The sequence below is a fragment of the Thunnus albacares genome, chromosome 20 (genome assembly GCF_914725855.1).
Source record: "Thunnus albacares chromosome 20, fThuAlb1.1, whole genome shotgun sequence".
Taxonomy (NCBI): Eukaryota; Metazoa; Chordata; class Actinopteri; order Scombriformes; family Scombridae; genus Thunnus; species Thunnus albacares.
In genome coordinates this window covers 15,958,692-15,982,653 of record NC_058125.1, presented here as the reverse complement: position 1 = coordinate 15,982,653, position 23,962 = coordinate 15,958,692, and the positions used below count along the sequence as shown (strand labels likewise).

The following is a 23,962-nucleotide window of genomic DNA, read 5'->3' as shown; positions in this document are numbered from 1 at the left end:
CTCTAAAAGCTGTTACCATGGTGGTATCCCATTAGAATAACAAACATTTCCCCTGGATGTTTAACATCGCTTCCCAGTGAGCACAGCCCTCCCTAAACCTCCCCTCTCTCCCTCTCTCCCTCTCTCTCTGTCTCTCTCTCTCTCTCTCTCTCTCTCTCTCTCTCTCTCTCAAGCACCTGCCTTCACATTTTCCACTTCTAAAATTCTACCAGCGGCTTGGAAAAAAAAAAAAGGGGGGGGGGGGGGTGAAATATGAAATGCAGTTACGAGAAAACTTGAGTGCCAAAAAAAGGACTTTTCTTCAAACCTGTAATAACTTTCCATGGGAATAGGGAGAAACTTAAAAAGAATAACACTTCCCCTTGATTTTCTACTCCTACCACTTTTTTAAGCAGGCAGTGAATTTCCTGGAGTGATAAGGGCTTAGCCAATGTAATCCTCAGAGGACCCTTCTCTGGCATGCCAGGAATCAAGAAACCTTTCCCTCTCTCGCAAAAAAAAAAAAAAGAGAAGTAGAAAAAGACAGAAAGAGGGAGGCAACAGTAGGTTTGGGAACAAGGAGGAGAGGCAGCCAGCATGCCATCTCCCACACATGCTGGCGAATGCAAATTAGCATGTGTGGAAAGAGCAGCCGGACTCGCCTCAGCTGGAGATCAACAGAGGAATATTGATATGACAATGCAAGGGGCTTCCCTGACTCAGACAGCAGGGGCCACTGAGGATGCTCTAATTGGCCTCACGCAAAGTAAAAAGGGGTGGGGGTGGGGGGGGGCACCCATAAATGTTTCACACAGATTGATTCATTATCAGTTTGCTCGACAGGCTGGGTGGGCCTTGTAAAAGTGTACCATCTTGAACTGGTAGCATGTAAGTCACTGTCACCGTGGCAGGACAGAATATATCATCCCGACCTTTCACTTCAGATATTGAAATGAGAGGCAGAAACATGACTTGCCACACTGCAGGACTACTACTCTTGCATTTCAAAACGCGAGAGTAGAAGGATAGTGCAATGATAGGTGACAGTGCAAGGGAAAACATTAATAATTTACGAATGTCTCCTCTGTCAGGATATGCCAAGCTATGATGTGCTGTCTTTTTTTTTTTTTTTTTTTTTTTTTACACCAGACGTCAAAGCTTGCTGGCATGTTTGAGGTATAAATATTCTCTTGATTAAGGAGCTACTGCATGTGTCGCCATTCAAAATAGATCTAAAAAGCCCAATAAATCCATTTACTGACTCTGGTAACTGCTGGTTTACACAAATGACCAATTGATGGCTTCTGTATTGCTATAAAAGCATCCACATATCTACTGTAACAGTTTGCTACGTGAGAGGTCATAAAGTATTACAGCCAAACTCTCTTCCGTCTCCCAATGTGGTTAAACTGACTATTTGCTCAATGATAAACGTGCACAAATTATTCAACATCCCACAAAAACTAATCTGTCCGTTAAAAAAAGAACTGCAGGCTTCACAGACACGCAGAGCTGCTGAAGATCACTGGCAGCCATTTAAGAGCCGTGAGAAAGGCAGTTGAGCATTTCAGCTTCTCGCTGGGTGGTTGGTTACATGTGGTTGACACATTTGCATCTTCAAAGATGCACACAGACAAACTCAATATGTGTGAGAATGTCTGGGCGGCATGTGGAAAACCCCAGTCCTCTCTCTGAAGAGGTTTCCTCCCCCTCTCAAAGACTATACGACGTTTTAAGGTCCTTTATCTGTCAGGCAGTTGCTTCAGCAGCAAGTTGTAAACAAGTTGCTTGGACTGGATGCACAGAAAACTGTGTTGCTAAATACCGTGCAGCACTGTCTGCTCTGCACCAAACTGAAAAGGCGCTGCAGGAAGCTACAAATCAGGAGCCATTACACACCAACAAATATGACAGGAACAGTGCTGCACATTATTTGAGCTCCAAGACTCATTCACTCAGTGTCTCTTCCAATGAGCGTGAACAATGCAAGCAGAGTGTGCATTGTGCTGCAGAGCAGGAGACTGTTCTTCTGAATTGGGGGTAAATTACAAAAGAGGCCTGTGCAAATTAGACGTGATGGCTTCATAATACGTCTGAAGTGTCAGCTTCTCCAGAAACCTATCCCCAGGCTACACTCACGGATCGACGCTTTGAACTTCCAATTATCCCTGCCAAACCGCTGCAATCACCACGCTGTAAAACAATCATTCTAGCATTACAGAATGCACAGGATCAATGTTGACTCAGTTGTTGGCAATGACGGAGTTACCAAGTTAAAGAATGCTTTCCTAACACGATGAAGTTAATATATAAATACAAGGAACACATATCCACCTTAGCATTACACTTAACAAGTGTGTAAGTGTTTTCCTTTTAATGCAACTTTTGAATGAGGCCATAAAAGAAGATTAATATCTCTACAGTGTTTGTAGTGGTTTTAATCCTGAGAGACCATTTGTTACAGACGCAGGAAGAGGACCGGAGGGAAACAGCTGTATTTCAAGAGGAACCATCCAGAGCTGTGTTCGCTTCTGATTTTCATTTGGTGAGGAAATATATGCAAGTGCTCTCGCAATTCCATAAGATTGCAGCACAGAGAGGACTCATAAACAGAAACACAAATCTGTAACGGGATCTGGCATATGTGCAACTGCTGAGCAATTTCATCTCGCAATATGACCTCTTACTCATGCATAATTCTGCTTCCAAAAAGAAATAAATTACCTTTGCAATTTGGGACACCTCCAAAAAGGTGCTACTGGGTGCGGTTTGTCGACAATACATCGAGTTTGATTGTGAGCGCAGCAGACTAAAAGAGAAACTAAACCCAGGCGGGATGACCGGGGTCAAACACCTCAGTTGAACCGGAAAAAGTGACCACAACGGTTGAATAGAGTGAGACTCTGAGAATAAAATGAAGCCCCGAGGGAAAAGCTGACAGAAAGAAAAAAAAATGCTTCCTGTAAACACTGGCTAAGAATTATTTACTCACAAGGCTAAACATTAAAAGCGTCTTCTCATCCTTAATTAAGTCTTGTTTATATTTCCCAACGACAAGTGAGTAATATACATAGGATGTCTAGTGGAGATGCATCAATATTGTCTCCTCAACTGCGCTTGCTACATAATTAATATACACACTGACATGACATGGATATGATATGACAAGAGTATCAGAGGCGAGGAGTTAGAAAAAGAGCTGAGTGAATGCATTTTTCATGAACTGTAGCGCTCCCCAGCCAAAAATTCTAGACATGATGTTTCAGTTTCAGAGACGAAAAAGGGCACGGAGGGCAAGAGAGGCAAATATGTAGCTGTATGAAAACAAACCTGGAATTTCATATGCAATTGCACTCATACTGATGTGTCCACATCTCTGATCACACATCTAGAGGTCGACTTTGATCGGCCTTGCATCTGCCTCTGGGCTATAGGAACGGGGTGCTGTTAAAAAAAAAAAAAAAAACTGCAAATGTGATACAACATCCTCTCATCTTTTTACTTCTACTGATGTCTCAACATCTGATTGGCTGCGGCGTTACTGCAGCTGCTGATACTTAATAAAAGTGAGAGCTGGATTTCTTTAAGTGTCGCGTTTTCCATTTCTTTCACCCTTTCTCCTCAGATTGTCGAAGCTATAAATAGCCCCAATTTCTAGTTCTGTGAAATAAAAAAAAAAAAAACCCACACAGGTGTAGAGCAGAATTCATTTCGCAGTGTATTTGGACAGAGCTGCTGTGCTCTGTCACTGGGAGGGGGGCCTTACAGGGGCCATTCCTCCTCATTCAGAGCCATTACCACCCCACTGTCACTGTCAGTCTGTCCCCTCACCCATCACGGAGCCCAGAGCAGCCCCACAGCCCGTCTCAAACCTCACAACTAAATCACATTCTACGCACAAACGGCCGGGGCCGTGCAGCATCTACTGTATCTAATCTAATCTGTCCATCTCCTGTGTCCCTACACATGCACATCAACACACACACACACACACACACACACACACACACACACACACACACACACACACACACACACACACACACACACACACACACACACACACACACACACCATGTGTCTCTGGGAAGGCAGGCTAACATCTCAGCACCTCAATCATGAACATTTCCGCTGTGTGTGGTGAAACAAGAGTCAGTAATGCAAATCAGAAATCAGGATTTGCCTTCACAATTGGGGCTTTATCAGCTCATTAAGAAACAGGGAGGTATCGCTGAAATGAGCATGCAATATTCCCATTAAAACCACCAAAGAGAGAGCACTTAGAACATATCAACACAAGTCCTTGGGAGAGAGAGGGAAGCAGCTGTGATTGATAAGGTTACTATCTTGTCAGCTAAAAAAAAAAACACCTGGGGGAGGCAGCAATTTAGCAGAAAGAACAGAGCAAATGTTCTCAGGTGGCCCTGATGGCCACTTGTCTGCCCCTCAGTGCTATAATGCCCGACACAAAATGGCACATCTTATTAAAAATTTGACAGATTTATTATTACAGTTGTTTAACCTCTTTATAATCAAATCATGTTAGGGGTTCAAGGAGACTCTCTCCCAGTGAATTACAATCATTTTAGCTTGATTTAAATTCTCCCTGTGTGGCGGAGGTCCAGTTATCCCACGCAGGCACATATCCTGTTTACATTCACCATCATTCAGAGTCAAGTGTGCATGGGGGCTATTTAACAAAAAAAAAAAAAAAAAAAAAAATCAAGAAAAAGAAAAAGAATCAGGCCACTTTTTGCACTTCAAGTCTGGCAGTATGTAAAAAACATGATAGAAAACTGCTTTCACAGTGATTATAATTTGTCAAAGGGAAATGATAGGGTACAAAGTTAGTATTCCACCCTCCTCTGGTCCACCATAATAGTCAAACCTAACACTCATAGATCTGGCTGGCAGGATACAAATTTATCACTATTAAAGAGAGTGGGCAAAGCCACATTAATCCCACAGTCACTGTGTGATAGACCGGGAGGGTGACGTGCTGGCATATTGTGTTTCATGTACAGTAATTGCTGCAGCTCAAAGTGCTCAGAGGTGACATCGTAGCGTACAGTATGACGATGAACGAAGCATGTCATTGGGCCTGCAGGGAGAGGACTGTCATTAGCTACAGGACGCTGATGATTGAGTAACACTCTCTTAGTGCTGCAGAGGAAAAACAACCGAACGCCTTCAGCAAAATCAATACAGTTCGAGCCGTCGGAATGCAAATAGCGACTATTCTGGCTGCATGACACGGGATGATGCACCATTACTTATTCTGGCTCCATTCAATGTCATCATTAGCCTTTACAGTGTCAAATCCGCTCAATAAAGGGCATTATTTCCAAAAGGATAAGCGCTACATTAATCCTTTTATGCTGCTTTCAGCAGGATAGAGTCTCCCATAGCTAATATTAATGTGCTAGGTGTCAAGAGTGAGATGGCTAATCCTGATAACTCAGGATGTACAGTCAACATTGCAGATGGCTATCTGCCCTGGACTAGCACTCCTAATAGGTGCAGGAACAGGATGTGCTTTTAAAGCTGCACTTCCCGAACGTCGTCTTCAAAGAAAACGATAATTTTCAACGGGGCTTTCTGAACTGAGAAGATAAGCCAGAGAACGGGGGAGGACAAAATAAAAATGATGCTCGCCTCAGAGAGGAAAAATAGCTTCCTGATATAGTCCTAGCTCCCTCTTTAAAGCTGACACCTAGAACATACAGTTTATCAATTATACATGAAGCCAGAATCCATCTTCTGTTGGCAGCTTGTTTGGATCTGGCCCGAGCCCTCTGAGTAGTGAAATGTGTCTGGGAGCCCCCATCCCTCCTGTCGCCTTTTTCCACTTGCAGCCTGTCCTTAAATCAATCCCTTTTTAGGCCTGAATTTATTTTTCCTGTAACAAATCTGTCTTGGCAAATGATGTCACATAAGCGGGGAGAATGACAGCCTGATGTCTATGCGGGGAACATCAACCTTGCTCCAGCAGCCTCCTCCCAAGGTGAGTAATCATGCTGAGGAGCGGTGCAGTGTGTGGATGCCAGCCAGAGTCCAAACAAACCCAGAGTCTGTTGCTCAAGATAAACAAACCAATTAGGGGGAAGGCATGTTATTCCTCAGTTGGTGGGATATTTGCTAGATGGAAAATAATCAATGCATTCTTATTTCCACGGGGTGAAGCCGAAAAGTCCTGAGCAGAATAAAATCTGGGCGGAGAGGGAGAGTAAAATTATTCATTAGAAAAAATAAATAATGGGACTAAACTACCTACTAGTCATGTAATTAATCCATGCAGGCTCAGTGGAGAGAGGAGAGCACAGAGGGGAAGATTCATCATAGCTTTTCGCCCCTCGCTCCCAGGGATACATGCCCTTCTTGTGTGGATGAGTCAGCTTACATCTTCTGACAATTGTGAGCCAAGGGCTTTGTCAAAATGAACCACAGTTATTGTTTTGATTGGTCCCCCCTTGTTATGTAGGGAGTGCAAACTGCTTTCAAATGTGATTGCGCCACAGCATCTGAAAATAAGGCACGCACATATAGAACATCAAAAAGGGAGATGTCTGCTTTTTATTTACCGAGGACAATCATTTGGCACTTTGGCACTCTCCCTGGCCTCTCCTCCGCACTGGAACAAGCAGCCCTATCAGTAATTGCAGGGAGTGGCCCCATTGGCCAGCTGAAGCATTAGACGACTGGGCTCACGGTGCGTGACATTCAAGCTGGCCAATAACGACAGACATGCTAATCAAAGTGGCTCTGGCCTCCCCATCACAGTGCGACTGGAGGACCTTGCCCGGCCGGGGTGGATGTGCAGCTGCTCTGGCTGCATTTCCACCCTGCCCCCTCAGGGCCTGGGCACCAGGCTAAACCACTGGCACAAGAGTTTAGATGCCGGGGAAAAAATAAAAGTGGCAGAGGCTAACAACGCCACACATGAAAAATAAATCACAGCCAGCTTGTTAGCATGGCAGGAAGAGAGGGAAAGAGGAAGAGAGAGAGACAGAGAGAGGAAGGGGAGGGGAGAAAAAAAAAGAACTGGGTTAAGAGATTTAATGTGCTGCTGAAAATCTGACACTTGCCAGAGGTCCAAATGTTCCACCAGAGCAACGGCAGCCCTGCCGGCTAAGTCTCTATAAAGCCTCCAAAGCTGCTTACAATATACACTTGAGAAACAATAGATAAGGTCAGAATACTAGCCTATGTCTGACTGGGACCATGTATGAAAAATAAACACTTTCCCCTGCATGTGCTCATGGGAGCCTGGTTATGTTTTAAAATGGGGGAGCAAAAGCATAATTGGTGGGAAAACAAATTTAAATTTAAAACACATTTCCTACATTTTTACACCACCTCACCTCTTGGATTAAGTCATGAAACAGCCACCTGCACTTGTCTAGATTAGTTAGATTGAGGGTGCTATAAACCAAGAAAGTGTCAAGAACAGAAGAGTATATAATTGGGTGGATCATTACAGGAAATGATTATCATAAGAATGGCCATTTCATATCTGAAATTATATTTATAAAAAACATTATGTAGCCTAAAATGGTAGTAGGCTGCAGGCTACTAGGCCATCTTCAAGGTCAAACAAGGACAAACAATTTATAGAAATGAAATAGCCTGACAACACATCACAATATGATTTGGATAATTAAACATGATTAAGCAATGTTAAACCTGAGGGTCGCTATTCTCAATACTCACAAGGCCATCTTCAAAGTGTAACAATTGCAACAAAGTACAAACAATTTGGATAAATTAAATGGCCTCACAACAACTATCTAATTCCAATCCCACCTGTTTACTGTACACACAGGTTCTAGTAGTAGCTGTTCTCAGTAGCATCACTAGCTTGTATAGTTGTAATGTTATGCAGGAATGAATAATCATAACTTCAAAAGCAGATAATTTAGCTAACACTGACTCGCAAATCAGTTAGCTAATATAAAGTTTGGCTGGAGACTGTGGGCCAAGCAGGTTCATTCATCATACACTAGCCTGTCTTTTCCTATGTTCTATTTTCATTCAATGATCGCAGTTAAGCTAAATGGCATGTTTCTCACCTTTGTAAATGGTCAGACTCCTGTGTAGGTTGACAGACTGTGACTGACAGCCAAAGCATGCTGTGTCAAACGAGCAACGACAGGTTCGACTTAACCAACTCAAGGAGTGGTTCAAAAATGTATGATTCATTTTCTTACTTGTTTTTGTCAGTTGCTGAAAATAGTAAAATAATCACTGATATTGGCTGCTTAAATATAATCATTTGGGGATGCATTTGCTCCACTTGCTCCATTGTTCAGATGCCTATGCATGTGCTAACCCATAAACATGCTAACTGAAACCTACAGCAGGCAAAAAACAGCTTGACCTGAAACTATTAGTCAATGTAAACACAAATGTATCAACAACAATCAATGAGAGCGGTATCAATGTTCTCATCTAACTCTTGGCAAGATAGCAAATACACCTATTTTGTCAAACAGTTTGACGACACCTGTGCGTTTTAATAATACATGTCCCACAGTTTTGTTCAAAATTCCACATGTCAACATATCAACCAGTGAAGGCGGCAAACACGCCTTGAGAAACTCAGTGTATCACCGCAGCCCAGTAAACCGTGGACTGAGACAATTTAAGGAGTCACGAAATAATGAAGACTTATAAAGGCAGTCAACATGGTAATACTAAACCTATGATCGAATATTGCTGCAAAACGCCTGCATGCACCGGCTTTTGTCGCCCACATCACATCCAAAAGACGCATGCATTGTTTACTGTGAATCCTTTGTGCGTGTGTAGACGATCTGAATTGATATACAACGACTTGTTTACAAGTAATTAAATTTACATTCTCAGGTCATGTGTTGACAACTGAGCAATCTCCATCTGCTGAGGAAGAACTAAAGATGTGTTTGAAAGTTGAGATTTTCTTGGGCCGGGGGTGGGATTGGGGGCTCAAATTTTTGACCACAATGGAAACAACTAAATAGAGAGGTAACAACTATGCAAATACATCCAATGGCAGCCATAAATAGTATCAAAATTGAGAGTTGATATAATAAAAATCTTGGGGATTATAACTCTAATGAATAAATTATCAAATCATTACAAAAATATTATATTATCCTCAGAAGTCATTAGTCTCCTTTAAAAAGGGAAAGGAAAAAAAAAATTACTGGCAGTTTATAATGGATCCAGGCCAAACTGGCAGAAGGAAGATATGCACTGGCTTATTACAGACCATAAACAAATTACGGCGACATAAAAGGGAAAAATGAAACCTTGCAGAAGGAAACAATTCTCCAAGAACAGTGTCCAGCATCTGCCGCACAGAGACGCACATCTGCGGTGATTCTTTGTTGGCCAGTTTCAGAAACTGTCAAGCTGACCCGAGTGCTGCGGATGGTTTGCGGTGAAGAGAATAATCCAGCAATATTCATTCAGTCGAAGCTTTATGCTCCAGCGTGATAATATAACAGCATCTGACACTTAACTCTACTCGCTATCTTCGCCCAGGAGACACACTATCCTAAAGCGTCTGCGGTTCCATCATGTGAATCTTAATCAGATACTTAGCCAGTAGAGCAGGTTTTTACTCTCCCTGGTGAGAGTATCAACACATGGCCATCAGGCACAATTCACTGCCGCAAAGTGGCTATTTATTTTCTGCTCAGCATTACTTGACAAATAATTACTCAGTCTATTCAATTAAGCCGTGGAACTCGCACAAATGGCCACAACATCCCAGTGTAGGACTGAAACATTATTCTACTTTCTATTTTACAACTTGGTCTCATGAATAAAAAGGCACACACAAACGCCGGGTGCTTTGATGCAGAGGGAGCGAGGGGACAAGGTGAAAGAAAGTAGAAATATCATTAAGTCTGAACTATTTCATCCCCTGTACAGTGAGGCAAAGGAAAACAGACTTGTTGCCGGTGGAGCAGATGCACACAGTAATCTGGGGTGAAAGGACATGGTGTTTTCCCAGCTGAAGGAGAAAAACTGTTTTTACAAGGTAACGTGGGTGTACAAGGAGAAAGCCACCGCATGCTGGTAGAGTAATATGGACTACAGCCTGGAGGCCTGCCAGAGTCCAAAAACGTGCACCCCTCCACCTCCCCACCCCCCCCCCCCCATCCCACCCCAAAGAGAAAATTACTCAAAATACAGTGGATTAAAGCATTTTTTTCTCCTTGTTGTTCAAATTAGGGGGCTGAGAATAAAGACTCCCAAAATAAAACCAGCACAGCCCTGCCAACTTTTAACTATTTCCACACACATTTCTTTAAAAAAAAAAAAAAAAAAAAAGCAAACAAATAAAAAAATAAATAAACTGCACAAATAAACAAATCTAAACTAAAATAGATGCCATTCAGCATTCAGTATAATGAGAACTAACCCATGCTGCTCCTCCATTATAAGAAAATGAGGTGAACTTTGACATCCTGTAAACTTACTCATCCACAATTAGAGACATATTTGCTTATACAAAGCTTACTGTGTTTATATTGCAGTTAATCAAACAAATAAATGGAACAATCAACAGTGGTGGTACGTAACAAAGTGTAGTATATTTACTCAAGTACTGTACTTAAGTACATTTTTGGAGGTACTTGTAATTTACTTCAGTATTTCCATTTCCTGCAACTTTGTATTTATACTCCACTGCATTTCAATGGGAAATATTGTATTTTTAATCCACTTAATTGATTTTACATTTGAAATTTTACAGACAAATCATATGATCGTCTTATATGATGCACTGTCATAGATTAAAGGGCAAAATCTTACTTTAAGACTCCCTATTTAGCATTTGCTGTATAAACAGTATATTAACAGTTAATAAATGGTTTATAACCCACTACAGTGGTTGTTTGCAGATATATATTTATATTTGTTGGCATCTATAACTCCTCCTGTGGAAGCTGGTATATAAACAGATTATGATTGACAATACAGTAAAACACAGTTGTAATAATATAACATATGATATATTATTATAAATAATAAAAATTATAAAATTGAATTGAACTGTCTTCATAGGAGAGTCATTATTCTTGACAAATACCGCACATTAACAAACACTTACACTCTTTGTATCTCTACATCATATGTATGTTTGTATACTGCTTCCAAATGCTAAATACGCAGCTACATCTCAGCCAGCTACAACATTAAAATGCATCAGTGATAATATAATGCATATATAATAATATAATCAACAACTGTTAATTTTCGCATCTACAAAATGTGACTCACTGCATTGAGGGATTGCTAGCAGAACATAATGTTCATGTCATGTACACTACTATTTTCATTCAGAATTCAAACACTGAAATAGTGGACAGTAAATATAGAGCACTATGTAGTAAATAGGGAATGTTTCCAGACACATTTTTCTATAAACATAAACTTATTCCCTTGAGGATTAGATGCAACAATCACACAATTGATTCTATACATAGTGGCTTTAAGTAAAAATTAGACTTTTACTTTTATGGAACATGTTTACAGTGCAGTATTGCTACTGTTACTTGAGTTAAATGAAGGATCTGAAAACTTATTTCACAACTGACATCACGTAGTAAAACCAAATCAGGAGTAAGGATAATTGTAAACAACCTAAATAAATCCTGCAGAAGAGTGAAAGCCACAGAATGTCTCAGCAGCCAGCGTTGTTTGGCCTCTCCACCCTAATTTACCACGCTCCGCCCACTCAGGCCTGCAGGGCTGCGGAGCTGGCTGATCCTCCAGCAGGGCCAGGCCAGCCCATACATCCCACTGGCACGGGACGCCCCGCCGAGAGCCAATCACCAAGCCTGCACTCCTGACAGCTCATTACCACTCAATTAGGCAGGTGCACCTCCATGCACAGCCTTCTGACAAATACAGCCCTCCCAGATGCATGTTTAACATTCGAGAGAATTATATAGTGACAGCAAACACTAAACGCCTCACCCTTATCACTTGATTGCCTCAAGATTGAAATCCTATAATTGGCCCAGGCCAGCGGGAGAAAAAAAATAAAAGGCCAATAAATATGATGCAGTCGGCTTGTAATTGAACAATTATGAATTCATATTCATAAGATGCTTGCTGGCAATTACAAAATGCCATCTGATTAGGCGCAATTTGAAATGACATTGTTCCATGCTAAAGACACTGTGGTGTCAGCCTAATAAAGAGAAGACACATCATAGCAGTTGCTCGCCCGCCGACATGACCTCCAGAGATGGGAGACATGCTGACACAGTGGCTTGGCCGGTGACGGACAGGACTTGGCACCCATCGCTCTTTGTCCCCTAAACCTACTGCTCACACTCACTCACACAGAAAAATAACACCACCAAGGGTTGACTTTCAAATTTTAACACCAGTGGGCACAGATTGTGCGCATAACAAAACACAAGCAAGGCGAAAAAATGTTGATCCCTTGAGAACAGATTCTAATCAAGATGAAATGATTTACAAATCTATTTAATAAGGCTTGCCAGAAGTCAAACTTGGCATGTAAATGCGGTGGGGATTAAATTTCATCGGCAACCAAGACTGTAACTGATCGCCTGCAGACAAAGGGGGAGCCTGCCAGTTTTTTTCTCCCCCCTCCACTTCTCTTCCCTCCCTTCCTCTTTCTCTCCACTGCCTGCATTTTGCCTCGTGATCCCTCCCTAGCTATGTGGAAGGACAGGGGCAGTGCAGAGTGGTGCAGTACAGAGTGGAGAGGAAAGAGAGAAAAGACAGAGAAGGAGAGGGAAGGAGGGAGGAGATGGTGACAGAGGAAGGGAGGAATTTTGGAGATAAAAAGCAGTGGTGAGAGGAAAAGCAGAGGAAGAGAGGAGGGTAGGAAAGAAGGAGAGAGGAAGAGAGGGAGAGAAGCTCAAGGTCAGCGTGAGGACAGTGTGGTCCTCTGAGTTGGACAGAGACACAGCCGCAGTCACCTCTGTGCTAATCAGCCCTTTGGCTGGCTGATGAGGTGTCAGTTAGTTGTGTATGTGGAAAACCTCTCCCTTTGCTTTTTTGGCTGCAAATTGCAGGGGCTGGTGGGGCGGAGTAACAATGTGTGTGTATGTGTGCCACTCTGGGGTGTAAGCAGGCTGACGTGCTGCTTGTGGTGCCAGTATTGCGCTTTTTTTTTTTTTCCTGCTTTTGCCCTCCCCTTTGCCTCTTTTTCTTGCATATTATGCTACAGTGACTGAAGCTGAACTCAGCTTTCCCCTGCAGTGAGGGCAAGAATACAACTGCCAATTAATGCTATATGCAGTGTGCCAGTGTTAACAGTGTGAGGCATTGCTACTTCAACTTGCTGCGCTGTTTGAAAAAAAAAAGGTGGGCTAGCTGTTTTTTCCGGGTGTGGCTAACCTCTCAGAGGCTAACGGTGATTGCGCCGTTAGCTTAGGGCATAAAGGAACAGCTTCCACAGCTGTGATCAGGTTTGCGACCTAACAGCACTGCAGCTTGTGTCTCATTGGGTGAGTTTTGTGTATCAGGCCAGTTGGCAGAGATGAGTGTCTCCTCCGTCTATCCTTGGGTTATTTCTGACCATCTGTGCCCAGTCATTAACAGGCCTTTTCACAGTCAATTGTCTTGTTCGTCTCCCCACTTCTTCATTTCTTCTACTTGCTCTGTGCATGACCAGGAGATGAACCAAGAGCCAAGAGCATCTTTTTTTTTCCTGCATGTAAATGGCATAAGTTAGGAGAGGCCATTTTATTAGGTGGGACTAAGGAGAGCTGTGGAGCCATAGGTTAATTCAAAGTGGCATCATGGAGGATACATCAAGCAGTGGAGATCAAATTACAGGGCAAAGCGCTCAGTGGTAAGAAAAACAAGCCAGTGGTATGCTGCAGAATGTGTGCGTGCACACTGTGTGTGTTTAGCAGCAAGTGTATGTGTGTCTGAGAGACCGAAGAAAGAGGGGGGTGAGTGGGTGGGGGGGGGGGGGCAAAGGAGACAGCAAAAGGAGACGAAGAGGAGGAGGGTGGTGTCCACAGAGGGCCAAGGGGGATGGGGATGGAAGGAAAGTGGGAGTGAAGGGAGGGGTGGGGGGTGGGGGGGGGGTGGGGGGGGTGGGGGGGGGCTAACTGGGCCAGCGAGCACACATCACCCCCACCAATTAGAGTCACTCATCTCCCCTTCACACAATACATCACCCTCCATTTCTGATGTTTACAATCGTCGGGGAAAGAAATAACTGTAAACATCACTGCAGCAGCAATGGCATTCAACAACAAAAAATAGATATCCTCTGCCTGAAATGCGTTTAGCCATTCCTTCTTCCCCCTCACGCCTTTGTTATTGGTCTTTGTGCAATGATTTGCCTAAGGACCCAGATTTCCTAGCAACAGCCTGCCACCAAACATTTGGCAGGAGTTCAACATTCTCTCTCTTTGTGAGAAATGGCAGTGCTGCCTCCCTGCTCTGCGTCTGCCACCAGCCCTGCTGCTACTGCTGCCGCTGCTGCTGGAAGAGCCAGACTGGCTGCAAGAGCCCTCTAATAATTCTGTTTTCATCCAATCACACCACATAGTAGCAGGCACCTTGAGAGACTCTGCCAGGAATCATCAATCACCTCTTTAACACACATGCTCCGACAAACACCGACGCACGTGCAAGCAAATAACATGCTAACATACACACATGCGCGCTTTCCGGTAATTAAATTTACAGATTAGAGTGTACAAGACCGCGTGTACCACCCAGCAGCCGTTTTAATGAAAATCAACAAAGCACATTAATACACAGCAGAGGTTAGTATAGTGTGTGTGAGAGAGAGAGGGAGAAAATGTACAACCTGGCTGTAAATTGGGTAAATACATCTGAGTGCTCTCGACAAGGTTAATGGAGAGAGGAGGCCTTAGTGAACACCGGTCTAGACACGCCACACAGTATTAAGTGGGAATAGCTGTGGCAGTGTATCTGGCTAAGTACTTTAGAAGTGCGAATGGGACTCTAATAAAGCGAATGATCCCCCTGTTTTGACAAAGAGGCCCAGGAGGGACGCTGAACACCCCGTTTGAGATTCCAAGCACTGACAAACACCCATTTGTGGTCCTTCTATCCCCCCTCAAATCCCACGGAAGCTTTTCCCTGCGCACAAGACTGTCGGATGTGGGCAAAACCCAACTGCCAATTTGCAGAGGATGTGCCGTGTTTGCTAATGTGGAGCAGAGGCTAAAAATGAGACCACACAAACTCTGGAGGATGGACTGACTGATCTGCTTTCTGGCACGAGCACTGACAGCTTTTTTTTTTTTTTTTTTTTTTTTGGTGTTTGTTTCTGCGACTGGGCGGCTAATTATAAAACCTCCATCATTATTGCACTACAGTACTCTCATGGTTTGAGGGCTTGTGGGCAACAGGGGAAGCATTGTGTATTTCACTTGGGACAATATGCCAAGGAGTATGTTGATTGCTTGGCTGTAATGCTGATTTATACCGATAATGACCTGCTTAAAGATGTGGAATGCAGTGCAGTTTCAAGGCTATCATATTGACTTGAGATCAGAGAAAATGTTGATCTGCTGGAATTAAATGTAATCCCAAACAGTGAAACATGAGCATGGCAGGCCATCCTACTCTAGAAGCTGTAAGTGAAGACATTACCTCAGTGGTACAGCTTGAGTGTGTGTGAATGTCGTAGCGCACATCTGTCCTCCTCAATCTGTGCGTGTGTGTGTGTGTGTGTGTGTTTTGTCTGTAAAGGGAATATTGTGTAGGAGGGGGTAAAGCCGAATGAACTTGCATAATCAATTTTCACACTTTCACAGCACCTGTTGGCTTGTCTTCACATTAAAAGAAATGAATGAATGCATTACATGTAGAACAATTTCACACTGTACTGCAGCTTCGTGCACAAAGACGAGGGGAAAATGGGGAGAATGGAGCTGTATTGTCTCAATAGATAACATAGCTCATTTCACTTGACAAAGGATGAATGGATATATTGACAATGCAGAAGGCGCGCTGAGGCATTTCCTGAATAAAGCCTCTTAACATTTTGTCCTCTTCTGGCAATAGAGTTGGGGAGTAGTCATTTTGAATGTACAGGGTCTCACTTACCGCAATATAATAGACCTTGGCTTTCTTCACCAGCTCCCAGTTGCTGTCCAAGTCCAGGTGTTTTTCCTTTTTGTAGCAGTTTGCCGCCGCCAGGTTAGCAACAAGGGACCTGCCGAGACAGACCCCATAAATCTTCCACCTCGCTTATCATCCATCTTAATTTTGTCTCAAAAACATCCCTAAAACACTCAGGCCCCAGACTTTCCTTTGTTCTTTCAAGATATAAAAGGGATGATAATGGTTTCTTAGAATGTCTGAAACAAGGTGAAGTAAAGTCGTCTGGATGTCTTTATCTTTCTTTCTTTTTCTAAAATGGGTTATCTAAAACACCAAGAGAGGAGAGATTAAAATAAACAGGGGGATTTTCAAGACCAACAATGAGCCACCTCCATATTATTCATATTATCATATCACCTGAAAAAGTGGTTGATTGTTAACAAAGGTGTGAAAACAACAGAAATGCATTACTAAATGAACACTTGAGTTGAGTAGTGAGTGGTGGGAGCTGGAAAGTGTAGCAGGTGGCATTATCTTAACACAGCTCATTAGCCAGTCCTCGCATGCTGTCTCTTTATGAGCGACCATCAAAATGAATGCAACCATCATCGCTACTTAGGGGAAAACTGTTAGGCGACCATATGACAGGAGGGTGCAGCAACAGGAAGAGGTATCTTCTCACACTGCTAGAAAAAGCTGCAAAGCATGGTTAGTGTCAAAGAGAAGAGTAACAGTGTGCTATGTTGATCGGGGCGTGATGACGGAGGCTACGGTATGACAGCAGGATTGGGACTGCACATGACCTGAGCTGCAGTAATGGACTCAAAGGTTAGAAAAGCTATGACAGTGTCATGGTTGAGTATCTTTACTGAGGCAATCCAATAGACATGAGAACTGCATAGTACATGTACTCTCAAATAACAGCTAGATCTGATGATATAATGCATTTAAGAACTAAAACTGTAATACTAAAATATGCAACTGGAGAACTAAAAGTAGCAATATATATCTGAGATCTTGCTATTTCTTATACAAATATTGGTCAAACTGGAAGAACTGTTTTTATATTTGTTTTTTTTAGGAAAATCCTGCATAGTATACCTTTAATGATACAAAGTTGAATAAAACAATCAACAAAAATCTCCATAAGCAAACCTCCTTGTAACTGTGGTGAAAAGGACTTTTCTCTTTCTCTTTTCTCTAAAACTTGTCTTCACGGCCAGCTCTTGTCCACTGTGTATCCTCCAACCAAGTTTTTCCATTTCACTTTTTTTTTCTTTTTTTTCTTTTTTTTTTTTTAACCAAAACTGAACTTTTTTCCAGTCTAACGCATAAAAGTAACCATTTGTTTTATGGAACTTGGAACAAAATGGTATGGTAATAAGTGCTAAGGTTACCTTACAGACTCTTTTTTTACTCTCACTGGAACTTATTACACATCATGATTATCAGTAAGTCCTTTAAACAATTACAAATTAAATATTAGCACAATTTATTGCAAAATAACATTAAATTGTTCACAAATTGTAGTATAATTTTATTTTAGAAAAGCTGATGCAAAGTGAGTCATTTTGGGCTGCAATTATCACAAAAAATCCTGGAGGGACTGACTGATTGAACCTTTGATTACAAGTGTAAGAACTGAATAAACTTATTTCCTAATGCCTAAAATGTGATTATTCAACATACAGTATCTTCAGAGACAGAGAACTCAAATTGTCAATTTGAGTAGGGGAGGTAGATTTTTTTTTTTTTGAAGACCTGCACTAATCAAAGCCTGGGGGCTGTGACACACTGGTTCCCTGTCCTTCAAAGCCATCACCCTTCCAATCTGGCCCTGCAGGCGACCTTTCCTCTGGCCTCCTGAGCTGTCTGTTAAACACCTGTAAGAAATATTACAGAGCTCGTCTCCCTGAGCACGGCATCTGACCTTTTCAGGTGTCAGTACCCACATCAAACAAGCCCACTAAGACCATTCAGCAGGGCCGGCTCCCAGGGCGATCGAGGTCCAGCCGCTGACTGACTGACAACTCCAGTAGCAGCAGATGAAGGGTTGCAGAGGAGGGGAGTGTTTAGAGAAGGAGGTTATTGATCCACACCTGGTCTATCATGAACTGGAGCCCTCACTGTTAGTGATATTTGTGTGTGTGTGTGTGCACGCGTATGTGTGTGTGCGCGGGGTTTGACCTCTGCTGTCTCAGACGAGCTGATGATGATGCTGGCGTGAGAGTCGCCAGAGACGCTAAAGCCTCTTTTACAGCCGAGGAGGCTGACAGGTGAGAGCTGGGATAGCCCAGCCATCTCTAACACATTGCTACTGTCAGCCTATAGATGGATGACAACCCACTGAGGCGGCAGAGACTGAGTGGGGGCCTGGAAAAACATACTCAAGCTGTTCTTTTTCCTTTTGATGTGTGAGCCGAGCAATGATTCCCTGTTATGACTTCCAGCCCCGAGGAGTCAACTGACTGCCTGAGGATGTAAAAATGAACTAAAATGACTCTTTCGAATCTGAGCTAGAGGGTCATTTCTTGGTCAAGGGTGACTGAAAGGTGCCTAACCTATTGTCCCCGGTGATACAAGCTGCACAGGTTCCAGTCGGCTCCTCGTTTTGTTCATAGTAATGGGCATCGACATTGGCTTCGTCTGCCTTCTTCTTCAGGATTTCCCCGAAGTGGTCGGCACCGATGCACCCGAAGAAGGTAGCCACCTTGTGGGGTTTCTGGATCATCCACTAAGAAAGAGAGAATACAAACAGCAATTACAGTGAGCTCAGTTTACAAAATATAAGTCTGTTTGAAGGGTCAAGTTCAGCTAAGGCAGATGGCATACAAACTGTAGCTTCACAGCAAACATACTGCTTGTGATATATGAGGGCTGCGAGCTGTCGTAAACAACCCAAGACCAATTCCACTCCGCACAGAGGCACTATTCTAATCCAAGCACTCCTTCCTCCCTGTGTGCTAAAAACAGTCTCATCTCCTTATTTACTCAAACCCCATAATTCAAGGCTCCATCCTACTTATGCAAACATAGACTCTGTGTGTGTGGATGTGTGTGTGTGAGAGAGTGTGTACCTGCTACCACAGGACACGCCCCAAACTGCTCGTCGACCATTTTTTGGTCTCGACAGTTCTGATGTACTCAGTGACTTTTACCTGATGAGAGAGGGGGGCTGCTCAAATTCTACAGCGCTCAGGTTTAACCTCCAAAGATTTATTGACGTACAGTACGTGCTGCTGTTTGCTCATTTTATTGCAGCCTCCTGTTTTGTTGCTGACGGGGGCCCCTTGTGAATGAGATGTTGCTGCTTTCGGGGATGACCTGTATATGTGTGAAATTAATCATTTCACACGACCAAATAGCATCTCGGTAGGGGAAGAAAAATGCATTTTCATCACCCATCCTGAGATGCTCTCCCGTTATTCTGCGCTCCCCCCCCCCCCCTCTCTCTGGTCTCCAGGTAACTAGTTCAGTTGGAAAAAATAAATAATCAAATAGAAAAATAAAATTACCCGGGAAAAAATTCATTACTTCTAGCAAGGCTCAGGTGTGTTTTCAGACCAAGGCTGCCAATTTACAAACACAGCTGATCAGGGAGAGTTTGTGGCTTTTGCCTGGTAAAACTTGGGCTGCAGCTAATACTCCATTATCCATTGATCCCTATACATTTTGCTTGATAAATTACTAACTAGTAAACGGTTATCAAAATTATTGTTGACACAACATTGAATCCTATCAAAATTTTATTCAGACTAATCAATTAGTCAACTAATTAATCTTTTGTTGATTGTTTCAGCACTAGCGCCAGCAAAATGAACAGTAATAATGCCACATATGACTGCTGCATCTGGGACTGCGAGCGGGCCTACTGCGTGTCATCTTGAGTCACGGTTCAGTCATTCAGCCGTGCCCACCTCCGCCCCTCCCCACCTGGCTGAAATACACAAACACACAAACACGCACGCGCAAATCCACAGCGAAAGCCGACAGAAGCCAGCTCTTCTTCCCTAACCTCTTGCTGCAGGCACCTCACACTTATCAAGGTCACTGGCTCGGGTACACGTCAAGTCCAATCTGATTTTCCCTTCGCCGTGATGAGCTCCGAATCCAAGGTTAGGAGCTGCAGGCTGTAAATAATGACAGCGCGGCCCCTCCATTTGCAGGCCTCTCAGGTGGGAATAGAGAGGGCCACTCAGGGGCCCCCGTCCCTCTGATGACAGCATGGTGAATCACAGTGCAACCACCGACCTCACAACCATATCCCCGCACCCCCCCCCCCCTCCCCCAACTCAACTCTCCTGCCTCTTCCACCTCCTCTCCCTCTCTCTCTCTCTCTGACCGTCGGCTGTACTCTCACTGCCAGCTCAGCTTGTCATTTTACAGGGTCATTAACAGACACACATACACTAACATGTGCATGAGCACACAGTGCACCCACGCAGGGAAAAGGCTGACATACACACACATATACACACACACATACACACATACATAGAAATCCTCTCTGGTGCCACAGAAATCATAACTCCCTCCCTTCCTAAAAAAACCACCCTTGCTTTTGCCAGAAGCTGCTCTCCTACTCCAATAAACATAAAGTAGCAATAGATAAGAAGAAAATGTCTTCATTATGAGCATGTAAGAAAATGTATCTTGCAGGGAATTTTTTTTCTTCCTCTGTGGTGTACAGGAGCGGGGAGTTATATCAATTCATTTCCATCCCTGGCACCCTGCAGACAATCCCTCTCCATTCCCAGATTATGTGAGATAATACCTCCATTATGACAAAAGCACTATTCGCGGGGTCGCCGAGAGGTCAACCAACCCTGCGCTGGGTATTCATGCTTAGTCACATCCCAATTATACCGCAGTGGCAGAGGCAGAAATTGGCAAATGTACATCAAGGCGCTTCATTACTGAGGGCCGCTCCAGTGAAATTAAGCAGCAGATGAGAGAGAGTGAGATTTGCCCCCAGGCGGCATGTTAGAGAGAGAGAGAGAGGAGGAGGAGGAGGAGGAGGAGGAGGAGGATGGGAAAAAAGAGGGAAGCTGAAGTAACAGATTTTTCTGAAGGTGCTGGGAGCTTGTATCTTGCACAGCAGCTCATGTATATTTACTTAACTAGTGAGAACGCCGGTCCCCAAAGATTAATAAGTTCCCATGATACACCACAGCGACATATCTCTAGGTACGTTTTAGATACGGAAGGGAAGCCTAATACAAACAAGTGAGAAAAATATCCCTGAAAAGCAGGGGGTAAGATGCTGCACAGGCATACTAGCTAAAGGCAAAGTGATGATAAGTATACATTATGTTAAGTGGAGAATAAGCCTGCCGTCTCTTTCTGTTTGGAATCCATTTACCCAAATAATCTCACATCCCCACCCACCCAACACTGGCCCCCGGGGCCCCCAGATAGCTATTAATTATGACATCTCATGGTTGCAAGGAGCCCCACTTGGGGAGCTGACCTAGGCCTGCTCCTCAACATCCAGCAGCTGCCACTCTTCACTACGGAGGCAGCAGCTTCGCGTGGCAGCTTCCAGGAGGGCAATTACACAGCCCAGATGAGATGAGGCGGCTGAATGTTTGGGACTTGAGCGCTCAGACTGCCATTAGCACTATAAGCTATTACATTCCCTCTTCTTTCTTTTTTTTGCTCCCCTCACTCCTTCCATCTTCTCTCTCACTTGCTGCTGTATATTGATGAAGTGGTAATGGGACCTCTAGTTAGATATTCCTCCTGTAAAAACATTGTCTTGTTTCTAGTCTCCCTCAGGGGTCAATGTATTCTCTCGGAGTTGCTGGGAATCATTTCTGCTCTATTAATGATGCAATTCCAATGCAATTCAGATCTACTGAAGACGCTGTAGAGTGGGCTTTTGCTGTGGAGTTGATAGATGACGCTGTGCGTTATCCTGCAGCTCGACAACAAAGCAGCGCCTTCTGCACATCACTGGGAAGCTGGTTGGCCGTCACTCCAGTTTCCACCCTCTTACACTGCTCATTTCATCCTTAAAAACAAAGACAGAAGAGAAGTCTCCATTCTCCTCGCTTCACCTCACCAGCGGGGTCCTCTTGAGAAGAACGTGTCCGTGCCTAATGATGGTCACATTAATTTAGTCTTATCAACCCCGGCAAAAATTCAATAGGGGCTATTTATAGAGGCCTAAAATAGCAGAGGGTGAGGGTGCTGCACACTGGGGTGGCCTGAAACTGCCTCTTCTTGCTCCACAGCCTGTCTTTTAGAGCCAGAGGTGAAGGGCTGATATCCGTGTTTCTTTTACTGTGCAGTTAAAACAACTAGCAAACATCTGTCCATCACGACCTGTCATGGTGAGCACTTTTATATAAAGCACGGCGGAGCAGAGGGCCCTCAACATGAGCGCTGACATTGATGAGGTCTGGCAGCTTCCATTAAATCACTCTTTCCTGTAAAGTGCTAGGCATCAAAGCAACCGGCTGAGGATTTTTCACTCAATCAGGTAACACACAAACCCCCCCCAACCACCTACCCACCCTCCTCCCTGTCCTCTCAGGGGCTGGAGCCTTCTGGTCAATAACTCCAATCAGTCCAATTTCATGCACAGTTAGCCGTGTTGGGGTGCTAGGGCACTGCTTGTGTTGGGGTTGCATATGTTGTTGTCGCTGTTGTTGTTTTTCTTTAATTTTTTCTCTTCCCTGGGAGGGTTGACAAGTGGGGTGGGGACCTGTACTGTGTAAAAGTGGAGACTAGCCAGGGCTAGCATGGTTGTTTTAACTCTGCTTCACCACAGCGGGATCCCTGCCAAGCCATTAAAAGTCTCTGTGCTCTGCTTCAGTGACACAGCTAAAAGAATAGACAGCAAGCGAGAGGGAGAGCTGTAAATGATCAACACGATAATGAGCTGATTATCAGTCAAAGGCATGGATAAGCTCTCTCTCCAGTAATTTCCTTTCAGATCAGTCAACCACATTCTCCTCTCTGCAATCAACACTCAAAGGGGAGGCATAGCATGTAGCCCGATGGGATTCCGGCCCAGTATGAGCTTCAAATATCCAGATCTTCGTTGTCTTGTGATCAGTGCCTGGCTCGTCCCTTGCTGACACACCAGCATAGTGGGGAGGGTGGTGTATCACTACTGAAGTCTGCTTTTGTAATAGCTGTTTCACAGTTGTCATGCAGCTTTAGGCTCTGGATACGAGACAATATAAAACTGACTGATGATGCTCAAATGTACTGTGCAATCTGTAAGTATTTGGACAATGACTCCTTTTTTACAGTTTTTTCTCTACTTCAGCAGCAAAAGTGCTGAGTTTCATTAAACAGGGACTTGAACTTGAAAACTGTGTCCTTCTAGGATTCAGTCTTGCCAATAAAGCTATCACTAATTTGTTAATAATTTCACTGGTTAACAATTAAGACTGATCCTTCACTATGCATTGTCCCACCACAAAAACATTATTCAATAGGAATTATCATATTGGCTAGAATATAATCCAATTTTTTTCTGGAAATTTGAAAAAGTGGGGGTCGTATTGTATTCAAGGACTAGGCATTTAAATTTGCACAACAGCAGATGTTTTTTGAATGGAGTGAGAACAGGTGTAACACTGTTGCATTATGGGTTGTTTAAAGCCTTAATGTTGCTAAGCTAGTGACTTACTTCAAGTCAATTTATACTGTAACTTTTAGAGTCAGTCATCTTCAAATCTCAAACAGTCTGAAACAGCCAGAGAAAATTATTCAGACCTCTTCAAGGACCTGACAGGGGAGTATGCGAGTATATGACTGATAAACAGGAGGAAGTATTCGCTGTAACTGAAAACATACTGGGACGAGCTACACAAATGTGGGAATTAGATTCTGCTTTAGTGGAAGTATTTCATGTTCTTCTTTAACAAGAGAAAAGGCTTTAAGGATGAGGAATCTGTTA

At 43.4% G+C, this 23,962-nt stretch overlaps 1 protein-coding gene across 3 annotated transcripts in view; it reads right to left on the bottom strand.

The window, feature by feature from the left end:
• Positions 1-23,962, bottom strand: part of adkb (adenosine kinase b) — a 108,773-nt gene that overhangs the window by 44,299 nt on the left and 40,512 nt on the right. For all 3 annotated transcript variants that reach the window (XM_044337595.1, XM_044337593.1, XM_044337594.1), the window contains exons 5-6: positions 18,609-18,781; positions 16,051-16,159 (exon numbers count right to left, since the gene is read on the bottom strand). In XM_044337595.1, the coding sequence (XP_044193530.1) occupies positions 16,051-16,159; positions 18,609-18,781 (282 nt within the window). The remainder of the gene's footprint in view (positions 1-16,050; positions 16,160-18,608; positions 18,782-23,962) is intronic.